Source organism: Poeciliopsis prolifica, unplaced genomic scaffold (assembly GCF_027474105.1).
Source record: "Poeciliopsis prolifica strain line A6 unplaced genomic scaffold, Auburn_PproV2 SCAFFOLD037, whole genome shotgun sequence".
NCBI classification, from domain to species: domain Eukaryota; kingdom Metazoa; phylum Chordata; class Actinopteri; order Cyprinodontiformes; family Poeciliidae; genus Poeciliopsis; species Poeciliopsis prolifica.
The window spans coordinates 3,057,416-3,084,764 of record NW_026562412.1 but is presented as its reverse complement, the minus strand read 5'-3'; the positions used below and the strand labels follow the sequence as shown (position 1 = coordinate 3,084,764).

The following is a 27,349-nucleotide window of genomic DNA, read 5'->3' as shown; positions in this document are numbered from 1 at the left end:
GTTAAAGTTTGTTCTTCTCAAAGTGAAACTTTAAAGCTCCTTTAGAAACGTTTCCACGCTGTCTAGCAGCAGAGAGGATCAATACTGAATATCATTTCTGCTTCTTTTTTCTATTTTTTCTGTTGTTTAAAGTGTTTAAAAGTATCCTGAAATCTCATGAGTTATTTTCCTTCCCTCTAGCTGCACATACGAGTTAAGTGCAGAGCTTTGTTTCACGGATAAGCACAAAAACCAGCAGGAAATCCTCATTAGAGACGCTCAGAGCCGCGTGGGTTTCTGTATTCAAACAGATCTTTCTTTTTTTAAAGCGAACAAAAGAGGAAACTCTGGGTGTCTGTAGATTATGTGGTTAGATTCGTCTCATTAAACTGTTTTTATGAAAAATGTCTCTCCTGCGTTTCATCATCGGATGCAAACAGAACCAGATAAGGTACGTTGGTTAATTTTTTAATATGTTAAAATGCAGTTGAAGCATTTTCCTCCATGAAACATGTAAATTTATCATCTTCATTTAAACTGGCTTCTGTAACTCAGTGCAACCTCTGATTGTCCTTACATTTCATCAGGTTGTTACATCTTGAGCTGCGTTTTCCATTACTGGGAATAAAATCCATCTTGTTTCCTCTTTGAAAGTTTGTCTGTCACAGAAATAATTTGCTTTAATGTGAAGAAAGGGGAAAAAGACTTTTTGCAAGGCAGTGCGTATTTAATGTAATCCGTCAGGAGCAGAAGTCGGATTGGATAATCGGGAAAACCGGGACAATTCCCGGTGGGAAGGTTGGACGTGTACGGTAAGCCAATTTATCATAATATGAATGTTGCCTGAACTCTCTGCAATTACATTCCAGATATCTAAAAATTAGTTTTGACCACATTTTAAGATAATTAATAGGGATGAACTAATATGAAAATTTCAGTCAATATCAACATCCGATATTAAAACGCCGTTATGGACGATATTTACTGATATACATTTTTCACCACCATTTTGACACGAGACAAAAAGCAGAAACAAACAGCAACAACTGGACCTCTTGAACTTAACAATAAATCAATTAATCGCATGATAAATTAAAATAAGCTCAATAATTTTGATTTGCATGATACATTGCTTTTCTACCAAAAACTGAATAATTAAAGTCTTCAGTCTGGTGTTTTTGTCTCAACCAGACAGTTTTTTGAAGGACAATTTTATGTACAGAAACTATAATTCATTTAATTTGTTTCTTTTGTTTTCTTTATTTATTTAAAATGTTTTATAGTTCCAGTGTTAAATCAGTGTTTAAAAAAAATTGCTGTTCTGTTTCTCCTAGAGGTAACTAGAAACAACAGGGATGGGTGACGGTGATTGACAGCGCAAAGCCCCTCCTCCTGGCTCTGATTGGTTGTTTTCTGCGTTGCATTACCACAGTAGATAACTAGAGGAGATAGATTTTTTCACAAATTATTTGTCTCCTATTAAACTGTCACAGCATGGTGACTGTTACAACAAATATGTAAAAAACATTTTTTTTATACAAATAAAAGTTGCGTACTGCAGCTTTAAGAAGAACTTCATCACTTTTCTCCTGTGAAAAAAGATGAAGCTGAAGAAGATCCAGAAACCTGTGAGTGTTCAACATATCGGCTGGATAGAAACAGAGCAGAGCCGACAGCGAGAAACTGGACAAACTAATAAAGGAAAATAGTTGTGTGTGTGTGCGTGCGTGCATGCGTGTGTGTGTGTGTGTGTGTGTGTGTGTGGGTGTGTGTGTGTGTGTGTGTGTGTGCGTGTGTGTGTGTGTGTGCGCGTGTGTGTGTGTGTGTTGGCTCTGGAGACCCAGAAGCTTCTCATCATGATGGACAGATCCGCAGATCTAAATCACGAAGTCCTGATTAAACAACATCCTCACTTTGAAAGGTCTTCATCTTTGCTCCTTCACCGACTTTAAATCAACATAAAAAGTTTCACAGCGATACAACTGTTCATTTCTTTTATTGTAGCTCTGTGTGAACCATTAATCTTTATTACGCCACTGCCTGACACCAGTGTTGTATATTTTTATACTCTCAGCAGCAAGGTTTTCTCTTCTGATTATTTTTTATCGCTCTCCAGATCTTGAATTTGCTGAAAAACAAACATCATGAATTGTTTTATGGTGATAAATAATGATGACATCTTCCTATTTCTGTTGGTACTCGTGTTTCTTAGCTATAAACTGACCTGAAAGTCTCATATCTCACATAAAGATCCAAGTAAACTTGTCTTTTCTTCTTTGAAGAAGAAAATACCTTGTGTGTTTTTTCCTGAGGTTTTCTAGCACAGAAATTAGGCTGCAGAGGTAAAGTTAGCATGCCAAACGATTGGAAAAGTCCTTCGCTTTGTGTCTCATAATATGCTAACCAGTCTGAGATCTTATTTTAAAAAGTGGATATTGGCAATTATTAGTCTGTGCAAACAAAAATTAAACATGGCGTTCCTCAAGGCTACATTCTAGGGATATATTTATTTTAGTCAGTGGTGGAACATCTGCACTAATACACAGCTAATTTTTAGCTTAGCAGTTTAGCTAACTTTGAAAATATTCACCACAATTAGCTTCCTAAAATTAATTTTTCCAGATAAATCCCAATTCACTTGTTGGTTGGTAAGCTTTTAGCAGAATAAAGTTTGAAGTTTTAATGATTAATAGTTAAGAACTATTTTTAAGTAGCTAACCGTTTATACTGCTACTCTAATTTTGAAACGTGTGGTAGCCGTTTACGCAGCTCTTCTATTTGAACCTGTGCAGGACAATTTAATACATGTTGTGTCATTAAACATGGTGGGTGTTCATGTGCTTGAATTTAGCGCTTTAGTTCCACTAAATACCACGATGTACAGCATGTTAGTGCTACTAATGTTTATGATTAGAGCTTTAGAATTAGCACTAACTTTTTCCATGTATTTATTGTTTTTAGTGTCATTTTCTTTTTTTGTTTCTGTATTTCCCTGCAAACTATTTTTGAATTACAACACTGGTACAATAAAAATAAACCTGCCTGCCTCCTTTGCCGTTTGAACAGTCTGCAATCCCCATGACATTTTTAGCCTGAAGTGTTTAGCAGTCTGAAGGCCACTGGAAGCTTATCAAAATGTATCACACACAGTACAGTTAACTTAGCACCAACAGCAGCCTTGCAAATGATCTGCTTTACAATCTCCACCATCCAACACACAGGGGACGTCATGCAAATTGCACGTTTCAAATGGTGTTGGGCTTTTTAGAGATTAAGCTCCCAGCTTTCAAAACATCTCCCCTAATGCTCAGTGGAAGGACCGCGGACACTAATGTCAGCATCCAAGCATCTTAAGCCCTGACTGAGCGAGTTAACAAAGAAACAAACTGCTGGGAATTATCAAATGGCTTACAGTTATAAAGGAGTGAACATAATATTCACTTTATTTCTGTATTCTGGAGTTAGAAGCCCATGTTTCCTTATCTTGCTCTTATTTTCTCCAAACGTTGTATATATACTTTAATAATAGGAGTTAAAGTGGATTACTTTACACTTTTATTGTATTGGGATACTTAAGGTGAGCTATTGAACAAGTTTGAATAGATTTATCAGCTGTACAAAACTTGTTAGATTCTTTACACAAAGCTGTTGAGATTTCAGTCAGTTCTCCATATTTTGAGCTGTTTTAGGGCATCTTGTCACTTTAAATCCAAACAAATTCCTGCTGTCCAAACTCAGTGTTTCAACTCGCATGTGAAAATGACTGCAAACAGATTCGCAACTGTACATCTTTGAAAAGCAGAAGTGGAGCCTCCTGCACAACCAACAAGAATGCAGGAAGTGGATTCTGGATGGCAAGTCGATAATTAAACACTTGTCTCTTCCAGCAGCCATTGGTATAAAAACAGCTGACCAAAAATGGCAGAGTTCGGCTGGGGTTGCCTTAACATTTAACTTCCTGACGGCGTTAAATGTTAAGGTTATTTTGCCAGCTTTATCTCAGAAACGTAGACAGGCACTGTACCCATGGGATGTGACTTAGTCTGGAGATTTTTGAAGCAGCTTGTTTTCCAGATTCAAAAAACATAAATGTATTGTGAAAAACAAGCTGGGTATTTTTTAAAGTGCACTCCAGCTGCGGATTGTGTGTGTGTGTGTGTGTGTGTGTGCGTGCGTGTGTGTGCGTGCGTGCGTGCGTGCGTGCGCGTGCGTGCGTGCGTGCGTGCGTGCGTGCGTGTGTGTGTGTGTGTGTGTTATTCTTCTTTCTTTATTATGCAGCTGACAGTCAAACAGCACAGCGACTGTTTTTCACCGTCTCAGTCAGAACCTTCCTCATTACAGAACAACTTCACACAAATTTACCATCCGGCTCCGACAGAAGATAAAACATGATTTCACAAGAGCTGGGATTGATTCATTAGACATGGATTTTGTTCTGGATTCGCCTGTGTTTTTGCGCTTTGAGGCGGTTCACTTGCTTTGCCGACATGTCTCTGCGTTCTTGTTAAAATGCCAGTTTAAAGGCCTCAGTCCAGACTGGAAAGTCAAATGCCTCAGGCAGAAACACTGAATCCTTGTGAAATACACTTGTTTTACATTTTTGCAGCATGAATGGCTTCTCTTTTGGCAATCATCTACTTAAAACCCCAGGCATGCGCCATCACGCTTATTTCAAGAATGCCATTTAATTTAATGGCAGTTCTTCACGCGACACGACTCTTCGTCTATTAATTCACAACCAAATACCAAACAAAAATGTTTATCTTTTATTATTATAACTGATTGGAAGTGTGTGAAGCCAGGATAGATAAATAAGGTTCAGCATTGATGCAAATGAAGCTTTTTGTTTACTTGTTTGTACAAAAGAGAAGACAGAAGTATTCCCATTCCTGTTTTCTTGGAAGATTTGTTTTTCTTTCTGTTGAGCAGAGAAAGTCTTTGTATTCAGTCAGCCTGGGGAAAACCTTTTTATTCATCATCTCTGATTGAGAGGAAGCTGCTTCCCTTGCGCGGCCATATTTGTAGTTCCCTTAGCTGTTTGCATACAATGGCCATTGTTTAAGACAGAGTATTAGGGTCAGAATTTTAAAAAATACGAGAATGCAATCAAAATATTCCCAGAATGAAGTCGTAATAATGTGAGCATAAAAGTCTTGCCCATCAGCTTCCGTGTTTGGGGAAAAGTGGCTCGGTTTTTCCGGTCTATTAAAAATGTAATTTTACAGTCGGTGTCTGCAGGGTTTGCCAAAGCTAACAATTAACCAAGTACATCGTTTCTGTAAGGCGAGATCCAAAGTCCCATCAGGCAAACTGGAAAAATGTTTTATATACGTTTCGTCACATATTCCTGGATGCAAAGGCGAGTCTTACTATAAAGTTATTTAAACTTTGTGGCCAACATTAACTTTAGCTTATGCCAAAAGGCAATATTCTCAGACATTTTACTTATACAACTGTGCTATTTAAATATCTAAACATTCTTATTCTTTCTAACGAAGAATGTTCTTACGATATTTTGTTATTATACATGTGACAGATTTAATTATGTCAAAATTGTAAAACAATGAAGAAATGAATAGATTAAAAATTACATTTTGCTTTGAAGATTAAAAAAAGAGTTTTTTCTGTAAATATGTTCAACCCAGAACTCCAAGTTATATTTCTGGCTTCATATAATTCAATTCTGTATAAAATCTCCTATTAATAACATCTTCTATCTAATTTCTAAACATCCTAATCAGATCATTTTCAAACTGTGTTTAAACTAAGTCAAGCAGAAAGAGGTTTTAAAATGAGTTTTTCACATTATTGAAAGATTTTCTTTGCTATCGATTAATCTTTATTGAAGCTTTCATTAAAGGAAAGTTGTTTGTGCATTTTATTCAATAAAATGTTTATTTTCATACTTAAAAGAGCATTGTATTTCTAATATTGTATAAAATAGTTTACTGGTTAAATGAAGAATGTGCCAGTTTTTTTTTAATTAGATTAATCATTGATTATAATAATGATTTATTTATTTTTCTTGCTGTAGACAATGAGACACTCAGTGATCGTCTGCAGCTGCTTTTTGGTTTTTGTTGCTCAAGGACAATTGAATTTGGCCCTTCATTGCGTTTCAAGCTAATGTGCGTATTTTGCTTGTGATTCGTTAAAGAGGAGTTGATAAAGGTTTCTGACAGGTCATTTTCAGATCCTAAATTCAATTTGTTGCCCTGCGAGTCCAACAGCAGTCTCCGCCGACCGATTTCTGTTCCAGCTGCCTTTTGTGTTCGGATGGATGTGATGAGTTCGGAACGACCGAGCGAATCGAGTCGCGCCGCTCTCGCTCTAAATCATCATTTCAATTACACCCGGGGTCAGCAAATGAAAACACGGCGCAGACATGCCCTGCTGCACCTCATCTTCGCAAGAATGCATTACTGCTTGCTTCACACCTGACATTTATCATGCAAAATGTGATTTGTTCGAATGACCTGCGACCGCATCGGCTCTGTGTGGGTTTGTTTATTCTACAGAGATTAACGAGCTCATTTGGATTTACATACATTACCCTGCCAACTGAGAGCACTTCTATAAAAACACTTATTTGTGTAAAACTGTATGTAGGTTAAAAGCAGAAATCCATTGAAGTGATATGTTGGAGACATAGCAGACTGGCACCGTACGCAGAGATTTAAAAGCATTCTATGGTGCGTTCAATCTGCCTGTAATTCAGTAGAAAATAGTTTGCGTCCGATGTCGGCAAATTCCAGCGCTCCATTTATGCGAATTCACAACATGACGACAGCAAAAGTTTAGATAAAACACCAGAGTCAGTGGGTTGTTCAACAGTAACTGAATATTTTCTTGAAAACGGTATCTTCTGTTGAGTATTCATAACACAAAACTAACGTGAAAGTAACTTTTATTTGAAGTAGGAAATTCCTTAATATTGACAAAAACCTACCGGTTCCTTTAGCAGATTATTTCACATTCAAATTAAAATATAAAAAAATACTTAATTAATCCCAAAGGGAAATTAAATACAAATAAAATAAAACTATTTCTTAAAATACTTTTTTAAATTAAAAAAAACAGCTAAAATTCCTCATGGAAAAAATATCCAGCGGTAAATTAAATGACTTCATTAATAAGAAGGAATTATTTACTTAAACTTGAAATCTGACAAAATAATTTTGTTTAACAGGATATTTGCAGTAGAAACTAAACCAGAAATACTTGGTAAAATTTGGTATTTTTGCAGTCTGGCTTCTGAGCAGGACGTCAACAACGAACAAAGTTTCTTCCAGCGAAAAAACCAGCTGACCAGATGTGCTAGAGCTCCACCTGGGTTGCTAGGTAACAGGCGGGGGTTGCTAGGTAATGTGCTGAGCTCTACCTAGCAACCGCTGCTAGGGATCATGGAGTATTTAAGCATAAGTGAAATAATCTGCTAGTACTTCTACTGTTTTGGCAATATTAATGAGTTATTGCCTTAAAACAAGCTCCTATGTCTTGTTGAAAAGTTTCCTATAAGTTAGTTTTGTCTTATGTTAAGTGTACGGAGATATTTGTCTGACAAAACATCACATTTCCTTCAAAGCATGAAAAAAAATTGAGGCTAAATTATTGATTTATGGACTAACGCACTCTGTTTAGTCTGTTTTTCCAATTTGCCTTTCTGTTTTACTTCTTATTTCTCACTTCTTTAAGCAGCGTGAGGATAATTTGTCATCATTAGGAGACACTGGAACGATGCTGCATCTCTGCAGCGTTTCCTCACCAGCTTTTACCAGGACTCAACTAGATATTAAAATGCTGCTCTGTGACGTTCCCTTCGCTGCTAATCTGATTCTGGAGCCATTTCTGGTTCAATAATGACTCTACAGAATAATTCTGAGGCAGATATCTGATAGCTTAAGAAACCAATCGGCTCATGCCGGCACGGAGAAAAACCTTTTTATTGTTTGCATTTGTCACGCAGAACGTGTTAAACTCCCAGTAATGAAACATCGGGTCACAGGTTTAATCTGCTGCAAAAACAACAACAAAATTCAGGCAAATGTAATTAATAGAATAGGTCTGTGGTGCCTTTCTGTCCTAAAGAAGAAGATATAAATCTTCAGATACTAATATTTTAATATATAAATTAAATATATCCCAAATATTGATCCTCTTTGTTCCTTTTGTCACATCGAACAAGAAACATTAACCCACCTGTTTTGGAAATCTTCTTTCAGCTAAACTTTTTGGTGTGACTTCAGTATTTTCTTCACTTGGAAATGGAATATATTTATTCTTTGGATGTTAAACATGTTTTTTTGACCCAATGCGATACTTTTTGCTCCAAAGTGGTCTTTCTCTTCTCCAGAGTGGTCTTCTTCTCCAAGACTGTTTATTGTCTCACAGCCTTTTCTCCTCCAAGGCTGTGAGATTCTTCTTTCAAATTCTGTTTGCGTCAAACTTTTTTAAATTCCTTGTCTTTCTCCCGAAGCAGACGGTCTATTTCAAGCGCAGCGTTTTTCATGTTTATAACTTGCATCTTCAGCTCCTCATTTGCTTTAATCAGAGACTTTCGCTGGATGGACATCATGCCAACTTTTTTCGCGATGTTTTTGAGGTGCTGTGTCTGTCTGGCTGTTGTATTTCTTCATTCTCTAAATCAAAAGACGACGCCTTAATGCGCTGATTTGTTTTTAATTCTTTCTGTCTGGACAAATTCAAAGACTGGTCAATAGTTTCCTTTATTGGCTTGTTAAGATTTATCTGTTATCTTGAACAGTTTTACTTTCCAATGTTTTGTTGAGTTGCAATCCTTGTACTTCTTCTCCAGCTTCTGCGATGGTTAAAATTTCAGGAGTGCAGATTTGTGATGCATTCTACCTCCACAAAGGGTGCATGTTACGGCCGCAGTGGGTCTCTGCCCGTTTTCCTTGCAGGTCTGGAGGCAAGCCTTCTGCAGGCGTTGTGTTTTGCCCTGATTAGTGCTCTGCTGCTTTAAAAGCTGCCATGCATGCAGCAAACAGGAGGCTTTTCCCTCTCCTTCCTCAGAACTCTGTTTGGTTTGTATTTTATGGTTGGATTTTGTTAGGTTTGTTTAGTATTTGCTTATTTCTGGTTAGTTATGAGTTTTTGCATTAATCTATTTTGGTTTCTCATTTCAAGTATTCCTTTGTGTTCAGGTTGTGGTTAAATGCCCCTAACTTTGATTTTCCTGTGCTGCAGGTTATTTGTAGGTTTTTAGGCGAGTTTAAGGTGTTTGGAACCTTACTAGATTTTGGACACTTTTGATGTTCCATATGTATGTCATTGGAGGTTCATGAGGATTTTTGCACTTTTGTTGGAGGAGGGAGAGAGAAGTTTTTTTGTTTTGTAATAGGTAAGTGTTCGCAGATGCTTGTGTTTTTGGCAACTCTGTTTTAAACGACCTTGTTTATTATTTTATTTGTTACTTTTGGGCTGGGTTAGGGCACCGCCGTGGTTCGCCGCCTGAGAGGTTTTGGCCTGGAGGAATTTGCTGCCAACGGTATCGTGGTGCTTCAAGTGCCTGGGCTCTTGGTGGAAGGCCTGAAGACTAGACTTAAGCAAGATATAGGAGTTTGTTTAAGTCAATAATTCCTTAATATTGCTGAAAAATTATTAGTTCCATTGACAGAATATGAAACTTAAAAAAAACTTTCCCCAGTTATAAGTGAAATGGTATAAATGAGTCTCACTGTGAATCCATCCTTCTCCAACTCTTTAAAACAAAGCAGGAAAAAAGAATATTAAAAATAATACCTCATTCAAGAGATTCCAGAAATGCAGTGGCATCCTCAGGAAATCAAAAAACCGATTCGCTCCTCGTGAAGCGAGGCGAGCCGGTCTTGTGCGAAATATTGTTCCCCTGTGGAAACAGAATTTCGGCTGATTGGACCGGCCCAATTAGCCGAACATCACGTCGCCGCGGCGTTTACGTCTCTGTCTGCTCTAAGGAGCCATGAAATTTGAAATTTATCAAGACAACAAATCAAAATAGTTCACAATAAATGATAAACGACATGATAAATGCACAGCCTAATCCCAAGGTATTCACAGGAGCAGCATTATGTTTTCCAGGCACATAGTATCATTTTACATCATAGTCCAGTAACTTTAGTTGTTTGAAAAATGCTACATTTCAAATATGACATAAAAAGCCATATTTGGGGAGGAGCTACGATTTGAGGGCGGAGCTAGGTCCACTCAGCAGTTTAGCAAAGCTATGTGGTTGGCATGGAGACTGAAGGGTTTCTCACACATGCATGACAGTATCAAGGTAACACTATATGTACGTTCTTGATGAGGGAATAACGTCGTAACATGATGCAAAGCTAAAAAAAATAATGATACTGCTCTTTTAAATCGACTGCAGAAGAGGTGGGTTGTTAAAGGAGAATCTCTTCCAGTAAAAATTGAACCTTAATGATACTTTCAGAATAGTAGCTGAAACAACGCAAATAAAAACAAAACATACTATTTTGTCTGCAGAAACTCTGACTTCTCTGTCTGCCAGCCGTTAAAGGATCAATTTTTCTCTCTAATCCTGACAAATTGCTTCGTTTAGACGTCATCATTAAGCTGCAACAAACCAGGCAGCGAAAGCGCTGCTCCGTTTAGAAATCCCAAAATCAATCTGCTGCACCTGCTGGGGAATACTGCAAAGGGTTCTGCGTTGATTTGACTTACTGCGGCCAATTCAGGTCTAAGAGTCCCAGAGAGGAAATAACGTCACAAAAAAACAGGATCAAATACGGATTTCAAGCCTTGAAGCTGGAAAACGGCCATTGGCATCGACTTATTTCAAATAAACTCAGCGAGAAATCAAAGGCACAAAATCTTACCAGGAATTTTTTTGTTCCTAGTAGAAATCTTAGTCCACTTAAAATAAGACAAAACTAACAAGTCTGCGAGATAAATGAGTTTGTTTTAAGTGGATCCACTTTTAAGATTATTTCACTTTATAACAAAACATTTTCTTCTTTTACTTTTGAGTAATTTATGAAGTTTTTCTACTTGAGTAAAATTTGTGAATTTTCTACCCACTGAATGAAAAACAAACATGTTTCAGCCAAAGATTCACCAGACACACACCTGCAGACTTTGCTAAAGTTTCATAAGTTTTTAATGAAATCAAACTGATTTTATTTTATCTTTCATTACTTCTATGAATTATTGTCATTTCCATTCTTAAAATACAAAAATCTCCACTTAAATGTAATTTTTTTAAATCTGTTCATGGATGGACCTGCTGGGGAAAACTGTAAAATGAGTTTGTTAATTTTATAAATACTAAATGATTTGATCAGTTACTCTGGACAAATACTTTTTTAAACTCTTGACAAACTTCTTGGACCTTTATTTAAGTAAGAATATGTTTAAGTAGTGCTCTTCTTCTACGGTGTAATTTTTGACCATCTTTGGTTACATCCTAGTAGATTTTCATTTAAAACTTACAATTTTGTCAAAAAGTATTCTTGGGCCACACAAAATCATTTTAGGGTCTGCAAATGGCCCCCACCCCCCACTTTTAACACCTTCTTGCTTTTAGACCAACCTTGATTCCTACAGAGCAGAAAGTATTAACGCTATCCGAGCTTCAACAAAGCCATTTAGTCCTCTGAATCTTTAATTTCAGTATTTTAAAGGTGTGATTAACAGGATGTAATCGGTCAGTAATAACCTGAGAGTCTGTCCTAATTTCAGTTGGAAGCCATCCAGTCCGTCCAAGAGATTCACAAGCAGGAGAAATTCAAATGAGCACCGAGCCGCCCTGCAGAGATATCTAATAACTTCAGTCTGCAGAGTGCAAATACTTCCAGCACATGCATTGATATTCAATGGAGCGGTTATTTAAATACTCACTGTAAAAAGGTTAATTGCGGAAAGGATTTTGATTTATTTGTGGTGTTGAATAATTTTAGACAGTCGACCCACTGAACCAAGGTTTGGTTCTGTTTTATAAGATTTTAGAAAAACCAGTGCTGAAGTAGCAGCTGCGCTGGACACGTGAAGCACGACGTGCCTCTCTGCTGGTGGAAAGGAGAAATTACACAAAGAGACGGATTTTAGCAACATGGCGGTCAGACATCTTACAGAAATACAGGAGAGTATTGCTGCCATTATAGGCAGGAACATGAGACGATTTTCACCAGAAACTGACATTTTCAGGTCAGTCTTTCTGGGAAAAACTGGAATTTCTGAGCTCAGAAAATTGAAGATTTAATTTTTCAAAAATAAAAAAACTATCCTATTTTTCCAAGTGAAAAAATTTTGTTTTTCTGGAAAATTTCAGACATTTTCTCAAAAAACAAAATTTAGTTTTGAAGCTCAAATTTCCTGGCTTGTTTCAATAAACTTCTGAGAACATTTCTGCTGCTGCCCCCTGCTGGAACAAAATGAGTTGCACGTTAAGATGGATTTTAGAAAAACACTTTTAAACTAGAAAACTAGATGCTTTTAGAGCCATCGCAGGTGGAAAAAAAAAACTTCTGAAAGTTTTGACATTAAAAACTCCTAGAAAACAAAACTTTCATGAGCTCTTAAAGTTTACATTTTGCTGGAAAAACAAAAACTTCCAAGTTTCTCAGTTCCTAAAGTTAAATTTGCAAGAAAAAGCTGAAATTTTCTGAGTTGCAAAACTTGAAAATTTTGCTGTTCATCACAGAAAATGTCATTTCCAGGATATTTCTGATTATTTTCCTCATAATCTGACAGTTTGATCTCAGAAAGTTGCTCGTTACTTGTAAATTTTTACGTTTTTTGGCATAAGTCATCTCCCTTCACCAAAAACCCTAAAAGAATCTCTGAATTTATAAATACAGATTTGATATGAAACTTTTAAAAAACAGACCAGAGGGAAGCAGATAAAATGATTTGATGAGCAAATCTGGAAAATAAAATATTTGATCTTTTTCAGAGATAGAAATAAAACTAAACATCTGATAGAAGAACATCCAGCAGACTTAATGGTTTTACCAGAACACTGTGGCACAAGAGACACTCACAGTGAGAAATATGGCCAAAAAAAAAGCCAAAGAAGCGTTCTGTAAACATTTACTTAAATTTTTATTAGCCACTAAAAGCCAGTTTAGACAAGAACACCGTATTGTTTCAGAACGTCTGTGTACTTTGCGATCTTGCTCTCGACGTTTTTCTCCGCCTGCTTGGTCAGCTTGATCTGCACTTTTTTCTTTTGGTAGCGGATCTTCCCCTTCTCTTTCCTCTTCTCCTCCAGGGTGGCCGTGATCGCCTGGTACTTCCAGCCAACCTCGTGGGCCAGGCGGCCCAGGAGGGCAAACTGAGGAGGGCAACACACGGAAATAAGCACTAAAATTTAGCTAAAGATCATGAAAAAGCTCATTAAATTTAACATACAAGCTTAAAAAAAACATGGAAATCAAATTAATTTAACACTTTAAATTAAAAACTGAGAAAACATAGTTAAAGTTAACATTTAGCTTAAAAAACATGAAAAAACTATTAAATTTAACATTCTAGCTTAAACATTAAAGACACAGAAAACTTAAATTTAACACTCAGACCTTAAAAACAGAAAAATCTAATTAGACATTTTAATTTTTTTTAAAAAACTCAGCTTAAAAAACTTGTATTTACCTTACGACTCGGCTTCAGACGCACGATTTTAAGAGCAGCTGGGACAACCATGCGCTTCCTCTGCAAAACAAACCCAAAATTAACAAAAGGAAAAAATAATTTTCCATCCATTTATTCCTAGATTTAAATGTCTCAGGGATTTTTTTCTCTCTCTCATCTGAAACTCAGCTAAGGGAGTTAAGAATAAACATCATCACAGACGAAAACCTCCAATAAAAGTCAAATCGAAACATTTTACCCACCTTGTCGTAGGGCGGCGGGATGCCGTCGAACACCTTCAGCCTCTCCAGAGCCGCCTGGCCTCGCTTGGTTTTATGAGGCAGCATTCCTAAACACAACAACATTATTCTTTAAAAAGAAAAACTTTTTTAGTATCAAACCACACAGGTAGTAATATTAGCTGCATTTCCATTAAAAATTTCTACGATACTTGTCATTAATCCAAAATACAACTTTGTAATTGCTGCATTTCCATGAAATTAACTACTTTGTCTTCTTTGGCGTTTCCACCAGCAGTAACATTCTGTTGATCAAGTGACTCGTGATCAAAAACATTTTTTTAAATTGCAGTGTTTCCATAAAGCAAATTTATCTTCAATGTGTCAAACTGATCAATTATACAATGAATGGAAACGCAGCTGGTGATGCTCAACTCAGCAGTCAGATCTGATGTTTGGATCATCAACCGAGGATCAGATTCGGGATAAAAAGTCTCATCACTGTTGAGCAACGCCAAATTTATCACCATTTTAAATTAAAATCTCCTTTTTACCTCTAACAGTCCTCCAGAAGATCCTGCTTGGAGCTCTGAAGTGATAAGGACCACGAGACGGATTGGTGTTCATCCTCTTACGCAGGAAAGCCAAATACTTCACTGTTGGACAATAAACATCCGGTTACCCATCAAATCAACCAAACAACAACTAGAACTGCTGCTGCACTCCTGTCTCAGATGGTAGTGCATGTAAAGTATTCTCATGGTCAATGAAACTCGAACAACATTGGGTAAAACATCACAGACGAGCAATTCCAATAAAAACACTGAAAATTTGGCCTCGACTCACGTTTGTTACGGTAGAAGTTGCCAGAGATGTTGATGCCCTCACATCTCACCACCACCACTTTGTGCCCTGACATAGCAACACATGTATAAGTTAAAGATTAAATCACATTAAATTTGATTAGTGGAAAAAGATCAAGTTGTATCATACCTAGGAGGACCTGTTTAGCCACAATGGCAGCAAGTCGGCCCAGCAGATGGCCTCTGCCATCTAGTAGCAGAACCTGTCAGAGAAAACACACACACAAAAAAAAAAAATCAAGATCTTTTTTCTTATTTAGATGCATTTTGCTTCATAAAAAAACAGATGAAATCCTCAAGTCATTTTTATTACTTTTGGTATCACACTTTTCTCACTTAGGATTAAAGAAAAAAGAAATCATGCTGATTTATCCACAATCTAAAAGTTTAAATAAAATCAAAGCCTGGGATGCAATGACAAAATCTTTAATGCAAAATGTAAGGAAAGAAAAAATAAATTAACATATCTAAATCCTAAAGTATTTGTGAAACAAAGCCCATGATGCAAAAACCATCACATTCATTAGACTTAAACACCTGAAAGCCCTTTGCTTGAAAAACAGAACCTCCAGTCCTGTTTTTAATTTTAAAAATATAACTTTCACAACCTAAATTACGTTTGTGATTTAGCGTCAAAGACAGGGAAATTGAGACCAGTTTAAAACACAGAGTTCATTTGAAATATGCAACTATGTTTTTTATTACTACATTAATTGTTTTAATGCTTAATAGTTTGTCAAACTAAGTGATACTTGCTACGTTGTCGGTAAATGAGCATTGCGAGGGGCTAAGCTAACGTTAGCATCAACCACCAACACGATGGAGTCGCTTCAGAGAAGCGCTGAAACCCGCTATAACTGTGCAAGTCTATAAACTATTTAACTACATTAAACTTAAAGACCGCTTCCCAAAACAACAGAAACAGTTCGGATAGTGAAGCTGAACGTGCTGTGCTGTAAGGGAAGCTGCCATGATGGAAGAAGGCATGTTCACACAGCTACGGCCAACCGCCTGTCATTACCTTAAAAATGCAACGTCTCACAGAAAACTGAGAATCAAAGAGGCATTATGTCGATAGAATATGATTATTTTCAGCATATTTGCTATGACGGGCTGAGAAAAGACGACTCAAAGTTAAATTAGGAAAGTAAATAGCTCCGCAGCGATTCCTCACCTTATTGAACCGGTCCGCCATGATGTGCGAAAAGAAAGAAGAACGGGGCTGCTCGCGGTAAAAGGCAGGGACAGCCGGAAGTGACGAAATTTTGATTTCTTCGTCATGTACGACTTGCCATAGCGCCATCTATGTATGGAGGAGGCTGCGTTTTTTATGTAATTTTCTACTTTATTTTTTCATTTGCATTAATAATATTAATAATTGTTTTTGTTAGTAATAATATGAAAATTAAATAATTATTATTCGACCTTTACATTTGTTTCTGGTTGGAAATTTGACAGTAAAACATTAATATCTCCAATCAGGGGGAAAAACATGTTGACAAAAATAAACGATTCATTTTAATCTAGAACTGCCAGTGATATTAAGAATTGGAAAATGACAGTCATTCATTTTCTCTTTTAGTTTTGATCACCATTGTACAGAAATATTCTTAGAGCTTCAAATAATTTGCAAACATGCATTTCTAACAGACCAGTGACCCTTTCTATGTGAAAACTACAGAAAGTTTCAGCTTAGAAGGTATTTTGTGATGTTTTAAAGTCAGACTTTATGCTTTACTATCCTGTATGTAATTAAGTAGAAACATTTAAAAGCTTAATTTTACTGCAGCGGTTATTGAATCGTCTTTCAATATCCATTGGTTTAAAGAACATTACTTTGCTTAAAATTAACTATTGAAAGCAGTTTTACAGAAAAAGAATCTAAATGTTTGGACGATTTTAATTTATAACCACCTTGGTGTACCAGAGAAGACCTAGAGTCCCAGCACGTTGAAATAACACAAAGAAAACCAGCTTTCAGTGATTCCAACTTGCAGTTTAATGCACAATTTTATCTATTTAAATTGTGAAAAAAGCTCATGTTGACAAACGCAGCTTTAACTGTACTTCTTGACAGTTTGTGACCTGAAGCATAAAATGCACTGATGAACTTCAGTCAGAAATTGCAGATTGTTACTGCAGCAAACAACCAAAATACCAGTAGATGAGGAGATTTGATGACTTTCAGCAACTTCCACACATTCATGTCCTGCCCAGTAAATGCATGCAGCAACAGGTGTTATGAATAAAGGCAAAGGAGAATAATATTTTTTTTTTGGACAGTTTCACTTAGTCGTCGTGTTTCAGCTTCCTGATCTTTCCCTTGTGGCGATCAATCTCGCGCTGCAGGCGTTCGATCTCCTTCTTGTGGTGATCGATTTCTTCCAGGTGATGCTGCTTCAGGGCCGCCAGCTGCTCCTGCTCTTTACGTCTTTTGTGCCGTTCCACAGAGAAACACAAATAAATAAAAGTAAGGGAGAAAACCAAATGTTAGATTTTTAAAAATTAATCCACCAAATTAGCTGTGTTTCTACATTAGCCATAAAACTGTGCAAATTTAAATTGCAAAAATAAGTTTAATGAAAACACCAATTTTGAAAAAGAAGATTTTGACCTTTTTCTGTGGTTTTTCTATCTGTATTAAAATAACTTGCTAGAAATTTAACTTACAAAAATAAATTCGCTCATTGGAAACATGGCAAACTTGGAAAAAAAAAATCTCACTGTTTTTGCTAAAAACATTTTGCACTAAGATTAAAATAAAATCTGTTTCCATTAACAATGAAATTGTGAAATTTAAATTATGTAAACAAATTTGCTTAACCATAACAGAAACACATATTATGATTTAATATCGGCAGACGCTGCGCTGATCCGCCTGTCAGTCTCCCCCGAAAATGAAACAGAACCACAATTATTGAACTGAATCACCGCAATAGCGAAGTTGTGTTTTCTGGACATTTGCAGAGTTGCTGTTGGTTTGAATATATACAAATAAAAAAAACATACTTGAAATACATTTCCTCCTCAGCAGCTTGCTTCTTCCCCATGGCGCCGCCCGCCTCCCTGATGGAGCCGCCGCCGCCTCCGCCTTTTCCTGCACCTTTACCCAGCTCGCCCAGCTGCAACAGGCGAGACAGAGAGTCAGAGAAGAAGACTGAGCTGAATCCAGAGGGAAAATCGCTTATTATTTCATCCAAAACGTTAAATATTAGCAACTAATACAAATATAATCATCGGCAACACATTATATACGAAATGAATACTGTAAGTAATTTAAATACTACCTAAATAGATATTTGCTTTGTTGGTGTATTTTGATATTCTGTATTATGATCATTTTTAGAGATTTCAAAGACAAATGTCCCATTTAAAGGTCAGCAGATACACGTTCTACTTTCTAGCAACTTTTGATTAAGATTTAGTTAAAAGTTTGTCATTTTATTGTGAAATTAACACCCAGGTTTGATTCATGTCTAAACTGTATAAAACAACATGTTTGACAGCATGAAGGAAAATAATCTAAAATAAAATATTTAAAAACACACAATACATAATGACATGCTACCATTAAAAAAAATAACTACAAAAGAGCCATTATTACAAAAAACATGGATAATCTTCCCTAAAGAACCAAAAACTATTTAACCGTCTGGTGCACTGCAGGCTTGACTTCTTTTGAGTGGCCTAGTCAAAGCATGAGAAGTGAGTATTTAATCACACAGGACCAGGTCAGCTTGAATGTCTTCTTCCTTTTGTTCACCATGAATAATTTAAATCATCATTTGAAAACTTCATCATGCATTTTGACTGATATGACAATATTTAAGTGTTTAAGTGTTATAAACAAAACAAGCCTGTTTTTAAATATATGGACAATAAAAGAGTTATAAACAATGACATGAAACAGAAATGCACAGTTAACAGAAGTAGCAATGGTTTGAAATATTACAGAAATACCAGTTAAACAAATAAATACATGCTAAAATACTTAAAAGGATTTCAAACTAAATTTACAAATAATAAGATGCATTGAATACAGAAAAAAAAATAACTGAATGATTTTTTTTAACTAAATAAAATTTTTCAAAATGCTATAAAAAATGATTTAGTAATCCCTGATGGAAATTAAAATGTTAAAACTCTTAATTTCCTTCAAAGAGTTGTTGTAGATGCCTCTGTAGCAGTCTCTGTTACAGCTCTTCTGAAGAAGCTTCTGAATGAAGACACTCTGTTGCTCAGGGATGTCTGATTTCCGTCATCAAATAAGCAAATTAAGAACAGTAAATAAAATTTTAATGAAACACAAAATAAAACTGATACTGCAGCAAAAATAAAAAAAAATACAACTGTTCTAACTCAAACTTCACGTAGTTTCAAATAATGTTTGTTTGAAACATCAAACAAAGATAATGTTTCAGCTTTGCTGCTTTCAGTCTTGAAAATGCAGGAAATGAGGTTTTCATGTGGGTTTTTATTTTTTACTTCTGGTTTTATGTGAAAAGCCTCTGATAGAAACAGAAGGACTGTATCTATATTTTATTGATAAGAAAAAATATTTTTCAAAATATTATGCAATAACACAACTGAGTCAGCTCAACTTAGAAGATCAAAATCAGGTTTAGAAATAATAAAAATAATAAAATACGGAAATGTTATACAGTGTAACCTGAGCAAAAACAATCACAGATCCTCTGTTATGACGCAGCTGGTAATTAAAACCTTTTATAGGTCAGATTTAATCCAAATCACTAATATAATCTAGAAACCATTACCAGCTATTTGAAACCGATGTTATTCTAACCATGTTTGGTTTTAGCTAGCTAAAAAAAAACATGTTGAATGATTTCTGAACGCAGCCGGGAGGGAAGAGACGTTTATCACCTGATCGGAGGACATTCTCAGCTGAGATGTGACAAAACTCCTGACGTTTAACCTCAGCAGCCTCGCCATGTTGGACCTTCGGGTCAGAAACAGACTGGCAGTGACGGTTTGTCCTTGTCCACAGAAAGCAGCCAGCGGGCCGTACCATTAGCAGCGAAACGGAGGGGTGAGTCCGCCTGCTCTTTTGGTCTACACTCCGCAGAAAATAATATTTTTCATATCGAATAGCAAAAAACACTTTAGTACGTTTGGAACGCAACTTTGTAAAACATTAGTTTGAAGAAATAAACGGATTTAGAGTAAAATGTCTCAATTTACATAATGGTACGTCCCCCAGCGTAACATCTTACGTAATTTACGCATCTGTCGACCCCACGTTGATACGGGTCATTTTTGCTTTCAAGGTAACTTTTATTTCATCTTCAAATGGACTTGGATCAAATATGGAATCTCAATGAAGAATAAAAAAGTTCAACATTTTATAAATAACATTCTGCTTCAGTGGAAAATTTTACATTTATAAACAAAAAGCATTAAAAAAATGTTTTTTCTAAATCTTTAAAAAGATAAATTGGAACAGGTCCTGAAATCAAACTTTTCTCAATTACATCAGAATTTAATTAGGTATAAACAAGATTTTATTTTTAGTTGTGGTTTTATTTTTTTATTTTACAAAGGGTTACTGCGATTTAAAAACATCGCTTTGTGTAGAATTAAGCTAGATATTATTGTTTCACTTGGTGGATTAAGTTACTGAAATAAATGACTTACAGAATTTGAGGGGAAATATCTAATAAAATGGGGTATTTATTTACAAATTAGAGAAGATACATTTTATAACTATAACAATTTCGGTTGAAAATTCATTTTATTTATGGAATAAATTGTCATAATTATGAGATAAAATCTCAGAAGAATAGAAAAACTGATTAAAAAAACATGTAAATTGAATGAAAATATTTTAAACAAACACTTAACTCATTTCTGCCTCATTTTTGGGTTTGGTTAAAATAGTTTTCAAACATCTGAGCAGCTATTCTTTCAAATATGATTTAAATTAACAGTTATAATAACTTTATGATCAGAACCAGATGGGAAAATGAAATGCGTTGCAGAATTTTATTCAACACAGCAAAGAAAGCTTCAATCCCCCTTTTGAGCAAACCAAACTCTGCCTTGTGTGCTGAAGGAAAGTTTTCGCCTCCCAACGTCCCCAAAAACATTTTACATTTTGCTCACCAGGAAACACGGGAAGAAACTAAACGTAAAATTTCCAACCACATTCACTACCAATGACATTATGTACAGGGCTGGTTGGACCCTCCACTGCAGGCAAATAAGAATAAAAACAAAAACAATCCATCAGTTCATGTAGAAAAAATGAAACCAAAACTTTCACATCACTATCAGAACAGAAAGACATTCAGAGGCACTCACGTCTGTGATGATTACACTCCTAAAGAAAATGAATCAGATTGTTCATTAAAAACAACAAAAGAAATAGTTTTGATATTGACAGTTCAAGAATCAGAATCTGACCTGTTTATCTGAAATAAGCGTCGCCATAATTACAGATGTTCTTCTACTTAAGCAATAAACAACTGGAATAGCTAATTCATAAACTATTCTAAGAAATTCCTCACTAGTTTGACATCCTAATACTGGAAAATAATCCTAAAATGTCTTTCTTTCCTTTTAAAATATGTACAGAATGTAATTAATAAATAAGTTGAAAACAAAACAAACTGCCAAATCAATCCGTAAACTGTAGTCTGGCTATTTTTTTCTAAACAAACATTGTCCAGATGATTCCTCGTAGGAAGTCGCACTGAGAAAACGCTTTTCGCTGATATGTTTTGGTTTTGCTGAATGTTTGGACAGTGAAGTGCTAAAATACGGTGAAACTCAATGTTTGGAGGACAGGTGGGAGGAAGAAAAGACCAGGCAGCGTCACAGGGCGAGGAGGGGTCTGCGGAGGCCCGCAGGAGGAGGCGGCGCCCGCCGCTCCCCCGCCCGGCCGCGTCAGTCCTGCTTGACGTTCCCCAGCGCCCTGAGGCGCTCCAGCAGGGGCGGGTGGGAGTAGTGCCACATGGAGAACAGCCAGTCCGCCACAGGGAAGCCCAGGTTGTCCATGTTGAGCTTGATCAGGGCAGAGTACAGCTCTGAGGCTTTGCCCATGCCACGAGCGAAGGCGTCCGCCTGGAACTCAAACCGGCGGCTCAGAACCGTCAGACAGAAAGACAGCAGCTGCAGAACGGAGCAGGAGAAGACGGATTAATCGACTTACACTTAACTGTTGATCAACAGTTTAGAAGATTAAAATTGGTTCCAATTGATTAACTCAAAATGTGCAAGTAGAAATTCTTTGTGTTGTAGCTTGGCCTCCACCCAGCAGAGGGCGCTGCTGGTCATCTTTAAGCAGAAATACAAAAAAGGATGTTGGAAAGAAATGGTCCAAGCAGATTCTGATTTGGGATCCAAAATGCACTTTATGGGGTTTGGTTTGAGAATATAAACAGTCGACAAACTCCTTAAGTTTCACTTCAACAGCAGCTTCTCAAACTGGACTTCCTGTTAGTGAAGCCAACAGCCAGCAGGGGGCGCCTGAAGCAACGTCAGTGATACAGTAACAAAGATGGCACCCAGAAACAACAACAGTCCAAATGCACATTATGCGGTTCTGTTCACTACAAAACTCCTCAGAAATATTAAAATAATAGTGTTTATTCAACCGAGCAGCATGACGGAGCACTTTTCATTTAAAAATGACCGATTTGCTACGGAGGCGATTACTACAAGCAGCTAATTTTAAATTAACTAATTAATAGACAACTTTCAGCTTTAATACAAGGGAAATAAACAGTTTGGTGACCCACTTTACCTCGTTGTAAGGAGAGAAGATGAACTGGAAGATAATCATCAAGCCAATTAATGTCGGCTGACTTTGAGTGAATCCAAAAGCCACAAACAGCTCTGTACGCCCAATCAGAACCGCAAACAGGGAGAAGCAGAGGAAGGAATTCATCTGCAGGCACAAAAAGGTTTCAATCAATCAGATCTGCTGCAGTAAGTCCTGTTGGATTCAGACACTTTTCCCACAGGAAAACTTAAAATTACTTCTCAAACTTGTCCAGAACTGCAGCAGGGACAAGCTGAGCAAAACTTGTGTTTTGAAATGTTACAAAACAACTTAACAAAAAAATCCTCCAACTCTAATAACATCGCTGAAGTATAAAATGTAAGGCGACCTTTCAATCAATCAAACAGATCAATAAGTCACTGAGCAATTAGGAATAATAAATAAAACTAATTATTTTCCTGCTCAAAGTAAATATACAAAGAAAATGTAAAAAAATCTCTAAAAATGTTCTTGCTAAGTTTAGTTGAATTTAGGAAAGATAAATAATTTTCTAATTTGAACTAGAAATAGAAGTTCAGCTTTAACTTCAGACAATAATAAAAAAAAGTACATATTTTTATTTAGTGAATGTAAATTTTCCAAATTTTAGTTTTTAATTGCACTTTGTTACTAAACTGCATTTTGAAAGACTTTTAACAGAAATGAAACCTTGAAAACAGGTAATTGAAAGTTATTGATCGATTTTGATCACCTGACTGATGACGATGTTCTTGACAGTGTGTCCGAGCTTCCAGTGGCCCAACTCGTGACCCAGAACCGCCAGGATCTCCGCGTTGTTGCAGCCTTGCTTCTTCTGTGAGGAAAATTAAAATTAGTCAGAACTTCCTGTGTGAGGAAGATTTGAATGTTGATTTTTGCCACCTTGGATTTTCGTTTCGTCTCGCTGGACGATTCTTCCGGGTCCGACTCCGTCTCTGACTGCGTGTCCGACTGCGGCTCTCCGGCGCTGTTCAGAGGGGAATAATCCTCCAGCAGCGTGTCAAACAGCACGATGCGCTTGTTCTTGAAGAAGCCGTAGAAATACGCGTTGCTATGCGAAGAACGCTTCGAACCTGGACGGACGGAAAACAAAGTTTTCTGGGAAGCATTCAGACTTCCCACGATCTAAACAAAACATTTCTACCTTCAACCACGTAGAGCTTAGTGAGAGGGAAGCTGATGCTCTTGGCCATGTCCTCTATCGCCGTCTTCAGCTCGCCCTCCGGCAGCGGGGTAAATTTATCGAACAGCGGAGCGATGTAGTCCGCATAAATGGTCACAAGGACCTTCAAACACCAGAGCAAAGGCCGATCAGTGCAGCAGAAAATACTGAGGAAACATTTAAACATGAAATAATGTCGGAGTATTTCCAAACATTTGGTAAACTTCTGCATATTTTAAACAATAAGAAACAATTACAAGAATAAAGACATAATATTGTGAGAATAAAATAATTAAAATACAAGAAAGGTTGTAACAAGAATAAATCTGTATGATAAAAAGTTAATATTAAGAGAATAAAGTCACAATAATACAAACAAATTGTAATTACACAAGAAGTTACATAACATTTCATGAGAACAAAGTTTTAATAGTACAAGAAAAAAGTTAAACTAACAAATAAATTCATATTACAAAGAGTCAATATTATGATAATAAAGTCACAAAAATATGAGAAAAAAGTTATAATTATTCAAAAATAAAGCCGAAATATTAATAGAATCAAATAGTAATTTAATGATAACTCCTACAAATTAAAATGTGGAACAAATTAAGATGAATAAAGTTATTAAAATAGGGAAATACTCTGTCTTTTATTAAATTATTACCAGCAGGAATTTGAAACGATGAAAGAAACGAACTGATTTCAGTAACTTAATATCAAATCTTTGCTCTCATTAAACAACTTTTTTCTGGTGATATTGTAACTTTATTCTGATCGAATTATTTTGTTCTCATAATTTCAACTAGAATAAAATAGCTACAGCAATAAAATTTAAAAAAACATTTTTTTCCACTTTAAAAGCCTTTTTGTTCGTCTGTCACCTAAAACTGAACGAGAGAAACGGACGGAGGGAAACGGAGGGCGACCTCCTCACTGACCAGAGAGACGAGCAGCGTGAAGAGCCAGGCGTAGATGAAGAAATAATCTCCTCCGATCTTTATGATGTGCAGGAGCAGCGAGCTCACCGGCAGCAGGATGCACTGGGTCACTGCAAACTTCTTCACCGCATCCTTAAGGAAAAAACTCAACGTCTGGCGGAAGGAAGGGGAGAAATGAGACGATGAATCTGCCAGGAAAAGCTTTCAGTCTTTAGGAACGAGAGCAAAACCTGCTGGTTGAAGCCGTGCTTCTCCTCAATCACAAAGGTGTTGTACAAACTCCAGGGGAGTCCGGTTACGGCGCCGAACAGCGTGGCCAGCATCAGGAACACCAACGACTGGGTGATCTCGTAGTCCGGGCCGAACCCGAACCGAGCCGTCACAGAACCGGCGTAGTGCCACAGAAACGGGATCCCGCCCAGCAGCAGGATCAGCTGGAAGCAAACAAAACGTTAAGTTTACTGATACACCGATCACATATCAATATCTGTCCCGGTCCTGATGGTTAAAAACATTCTAGATCTACGCAGATCTATTCAGTCTATTTCTATGCTTTATTATATATTTTACATCACAGAATTTATCTTCCTAATTGGTAAACACAAAATCTCACCTAGTTTCAAATAAAACATCTTAGTTCACTAGAAATAAGACAAAACTAAATCGACAGTAACTTTTCAGCAAGATAGCAGCTAATTTCTTAATATTGATCAAGAAGCACTAGATCCACTGGGAGATTCATTTACCTGCAACAAGATATTTTCTAAACCTCAGAAGTGGATCGGTGCGTCCTAACGTTAAACCTGCAGTATCTAACTTTAAGAAAAACATTTTATTCTGCATATTTCTTAAAGCTCTAAACATGTTGTGACAGTTTATTATGAGACATCTGATCTGTGACAAAGAAAAATCAACTTCTTCCACCTCCTTCTTCAGCTGAACCAAAAACAATCAGAGCCAGGAGGCGGGGCTTAGTGCTGTCAATCAAGTGCTGTTAAATGTGCAAATGGTGGAGAAATAACTTAGTTATAGGAAAACCATTAACACATGGTATAGAGTCTGGCAGAGAAGTTCAGTTTTTCAGATTATTTGCTTCATATCAAACAGACACAACTTCACAGTTTAAACAAATATGTAAAAACAAAAGTTACAGACTGCAGCTTTAAAGCAGCAAATTGTAAATATATGTGTAAACTGAGCACTCTGGTTTTCTTCTTACAGTTCCTTCAATTTCTGAATACAGCCCCGACCAAAAGCTGAAGTTGCTTTTATCCAGCTGATACAGACGCGACTTCTCAAAGGTTTCAGGATCCATGATCTTTCCAAGCTCCTCTGGAACGTGAATGGTTGTCCGGTATATTTTCCTCTGCAAGGCAGGAAAAGGTCGAAAAATAGACTTAGAAACCCATAAAATTCAATTTATTCACACAATTAAAGTTTTAAACATCTTTATCTAATGCTCAGATAGATGATTATTTTAAATAGAGATTACAGGTTGTTTCTGTTTTGTTTTTAACAGTAATCCATAGTATCTTGTAGTTAAACCTGATACTTTCTGCTCTATGAACCGAAGACATAAAAAGCGTTCTCAGTTTGTAAAATTGTAACAGATGTTAACTTTAATCTCACTTTCTACACTCCCGTCCTAAAATGCTGTTTCACTGTGACTTTACTAACATTTACCACAAAAACAGAAGCCAGAACAGCAGTGAGTTATGACGTCTGCAACAGCTTGTAAAAACTGCATTTTAAAACTCAGGATTAAAATAAATGTTGATCTGGTTGTTTTTAGAGCATATATTTATTAAATCTAGTAACCCCAACCTCAAACACTTTCTTGAAAAAATAATAATATAAATAATAGTAATAACTTCTCCACATTTTGTACCTTTAAAAACCTCAAACTTCATGGAAAGTTATATTTTGGGGGAATATTTTGGTATGAAATAAGGTTTTTATCATTATTCATAAAGTGTGACTCATTTACTGTAATATTCCTTGAGATATTTAGCAAAAAAGAAAAGTTAAATGAGCAGAACTTATTGGGTGTTTTATTTAAATATATTTGGAAAACATTGTGTATATTGTTCCCACTTCATAATGACATAACTTTGATTTTATCTAATCACACAATCCTAAAAATCACATGTTGTTGCTGTAACGTCACGAATAAATGAAACATGCCTTAAAACAGAGAAAATAATTTCATAATTCAACCTTTTTACATGTGTTTACTTCATATTACAGCAGACAGAGCTATGTTTAATGTTTATTTGAGGTTTTTCTGCTGTACAGAAAGATAGAAACAGATTTACTCACCTGTCTGCAGGACAGGTATGCCTCCCAGAGATAAACCGTCCATGAGAATACCAGGACTGAGTAAAATATCTGCGTCTCCACGGGCAGCAGCAGGAGAGTTTTTATCATCTTTTCTCTGGTTGTTTCTCCTCAGACTAACTGACCTGACAGGCTTCGGGCTAATGGCTGCTGCGCTTCCGCTTCACGCGCTTCAAACTTCCCGCAGTGGAGAACAAGACGAGTCCGCGACAATCCGACCGACACCGACTAAAAACAGGAAGAAGCTTCGCGTCCGGCTTTCAATTCCCACAACTGCGACATTCGCCGTTTTTCCCATTCATGTAAGATTCCCAAGGCGCCCGTCGGGTGAAGTGTTCCAACGTTTTCCGTCCGCAACCAAACAGCTTTAACGTTAGTTCCGCCGCGCGACGAATTCCGAGTGGGTGATATTTCTGCCACCAGGAGGCGCAGTTGCGTCATTAAAACTG

The 27,349-nt window shown here is 36.6% G+C and overlaps 3 protein-coding genes and 2 non-coding genes across 5 annotated transcripts; all 5 read right to left on the bottom strand.

Annotated features, from left to right (window-relative positions):
- Nucleotides 1-13,023: 13,023 nt before the first annotated feature.
- Nucleotides 13,024-15,980, bottom strand: rpl13a (ribosomal protein L13a). Its single transcript, XM_055053175.1, has 7 exons — nt 15,852-15,980; nt 14,808-14,880; nt 14,661-14,726; nt 14,369-14,470; nt 13,839-13,924; nt 13,597-13,656; nt 13,024-13,279 (listed from the first exon to the last, which is right to left on the bottom strand). The coding sequence occupies exons 1-7, from the start codon at nt 15,978-15,980 to the stop codon at nt 13,070-13,072; spliced, it is 726 nt and encodes a 241-aa protein (XP_054909150.1). The 3' UTR covers nt 13,024-13,069.
- Nucleotides 14,247-14,321, bottom strand: LOC129374909 (small nucleolar RNA SNORD50). Its single transcript, XR_008607573.1, has one exon. It is a non-coding gene; the product is annotated as a small nucleolar RNA SNORD50 (small nucleolar RNA).
- On the bottom strand, nt 14,539-14,620 carry LOC129374908 (small nucleolar RNA Z195/SNORD33/SNORD32 family). Its single transcript, XR_008607572.1, has one exon. It is a non-coding gene; the product is annotated as a small nucleolar RNA Z195/SNORD33/SNORD32 family (small nucleolar RNA).
- A 672-nt stretch (nt 15,981-16,652) lies between the features above and the next one.
- On the bottom strand, nt 16,653-19,697 carry atp5if1b (ATP synthase inhibitory factor subunit 1b). The gene is made up of 3 exons (XM_055053480.1): nt 19,562-19,697; nt 17,687-17,799; nt 16,653-17,108 (listed from the first exon to the last, which is right to left on the bottom strand). Exons 1-3 carry the CDS (start codon nt 19,628-19,630, stop codon nt 16,967-16,969), a joined length of 324 nt encoding a protein of 107 aa, XP_054909455.1. The 5' UTR covers nt 19,631-19,697; the 3' UTR covers nt 16,653-16,966.
- A 969-nt stretch (nt 19,698-20,666) lies between these two features.
- zmpste24 (zinc metallopeptidase, STE24 homolog) lies at nt 20,667-27,343 on the bottom strand. The gene is made up of 9 exons (XM_055053470.1): nt 26,883-27,343; nt 25,783-25,929; nt 24,794-24,997; nt 24,564-24,716; nt 23,605-23,746; nt 23,343-23,533; nt 23,173-23,274; nt 22,443-22,586; nt 20,667-21,808 (listed from the first exon to the last, which is right to left on the bottom strand). Exons 1-9 carry the CDS (start codon nt 26,988-26,990, stop codon nt 21,584-21,586), a joined length of 1,416 nt encoding a protein of 471 aa, XP_054909445.1. The 5' UTR covers nt 26,991-27,343; the 3' UTR covers nt 20,667-21,583.
- Nucleotides 27,344-27,349: the final 6 nt, after the last annotated feature.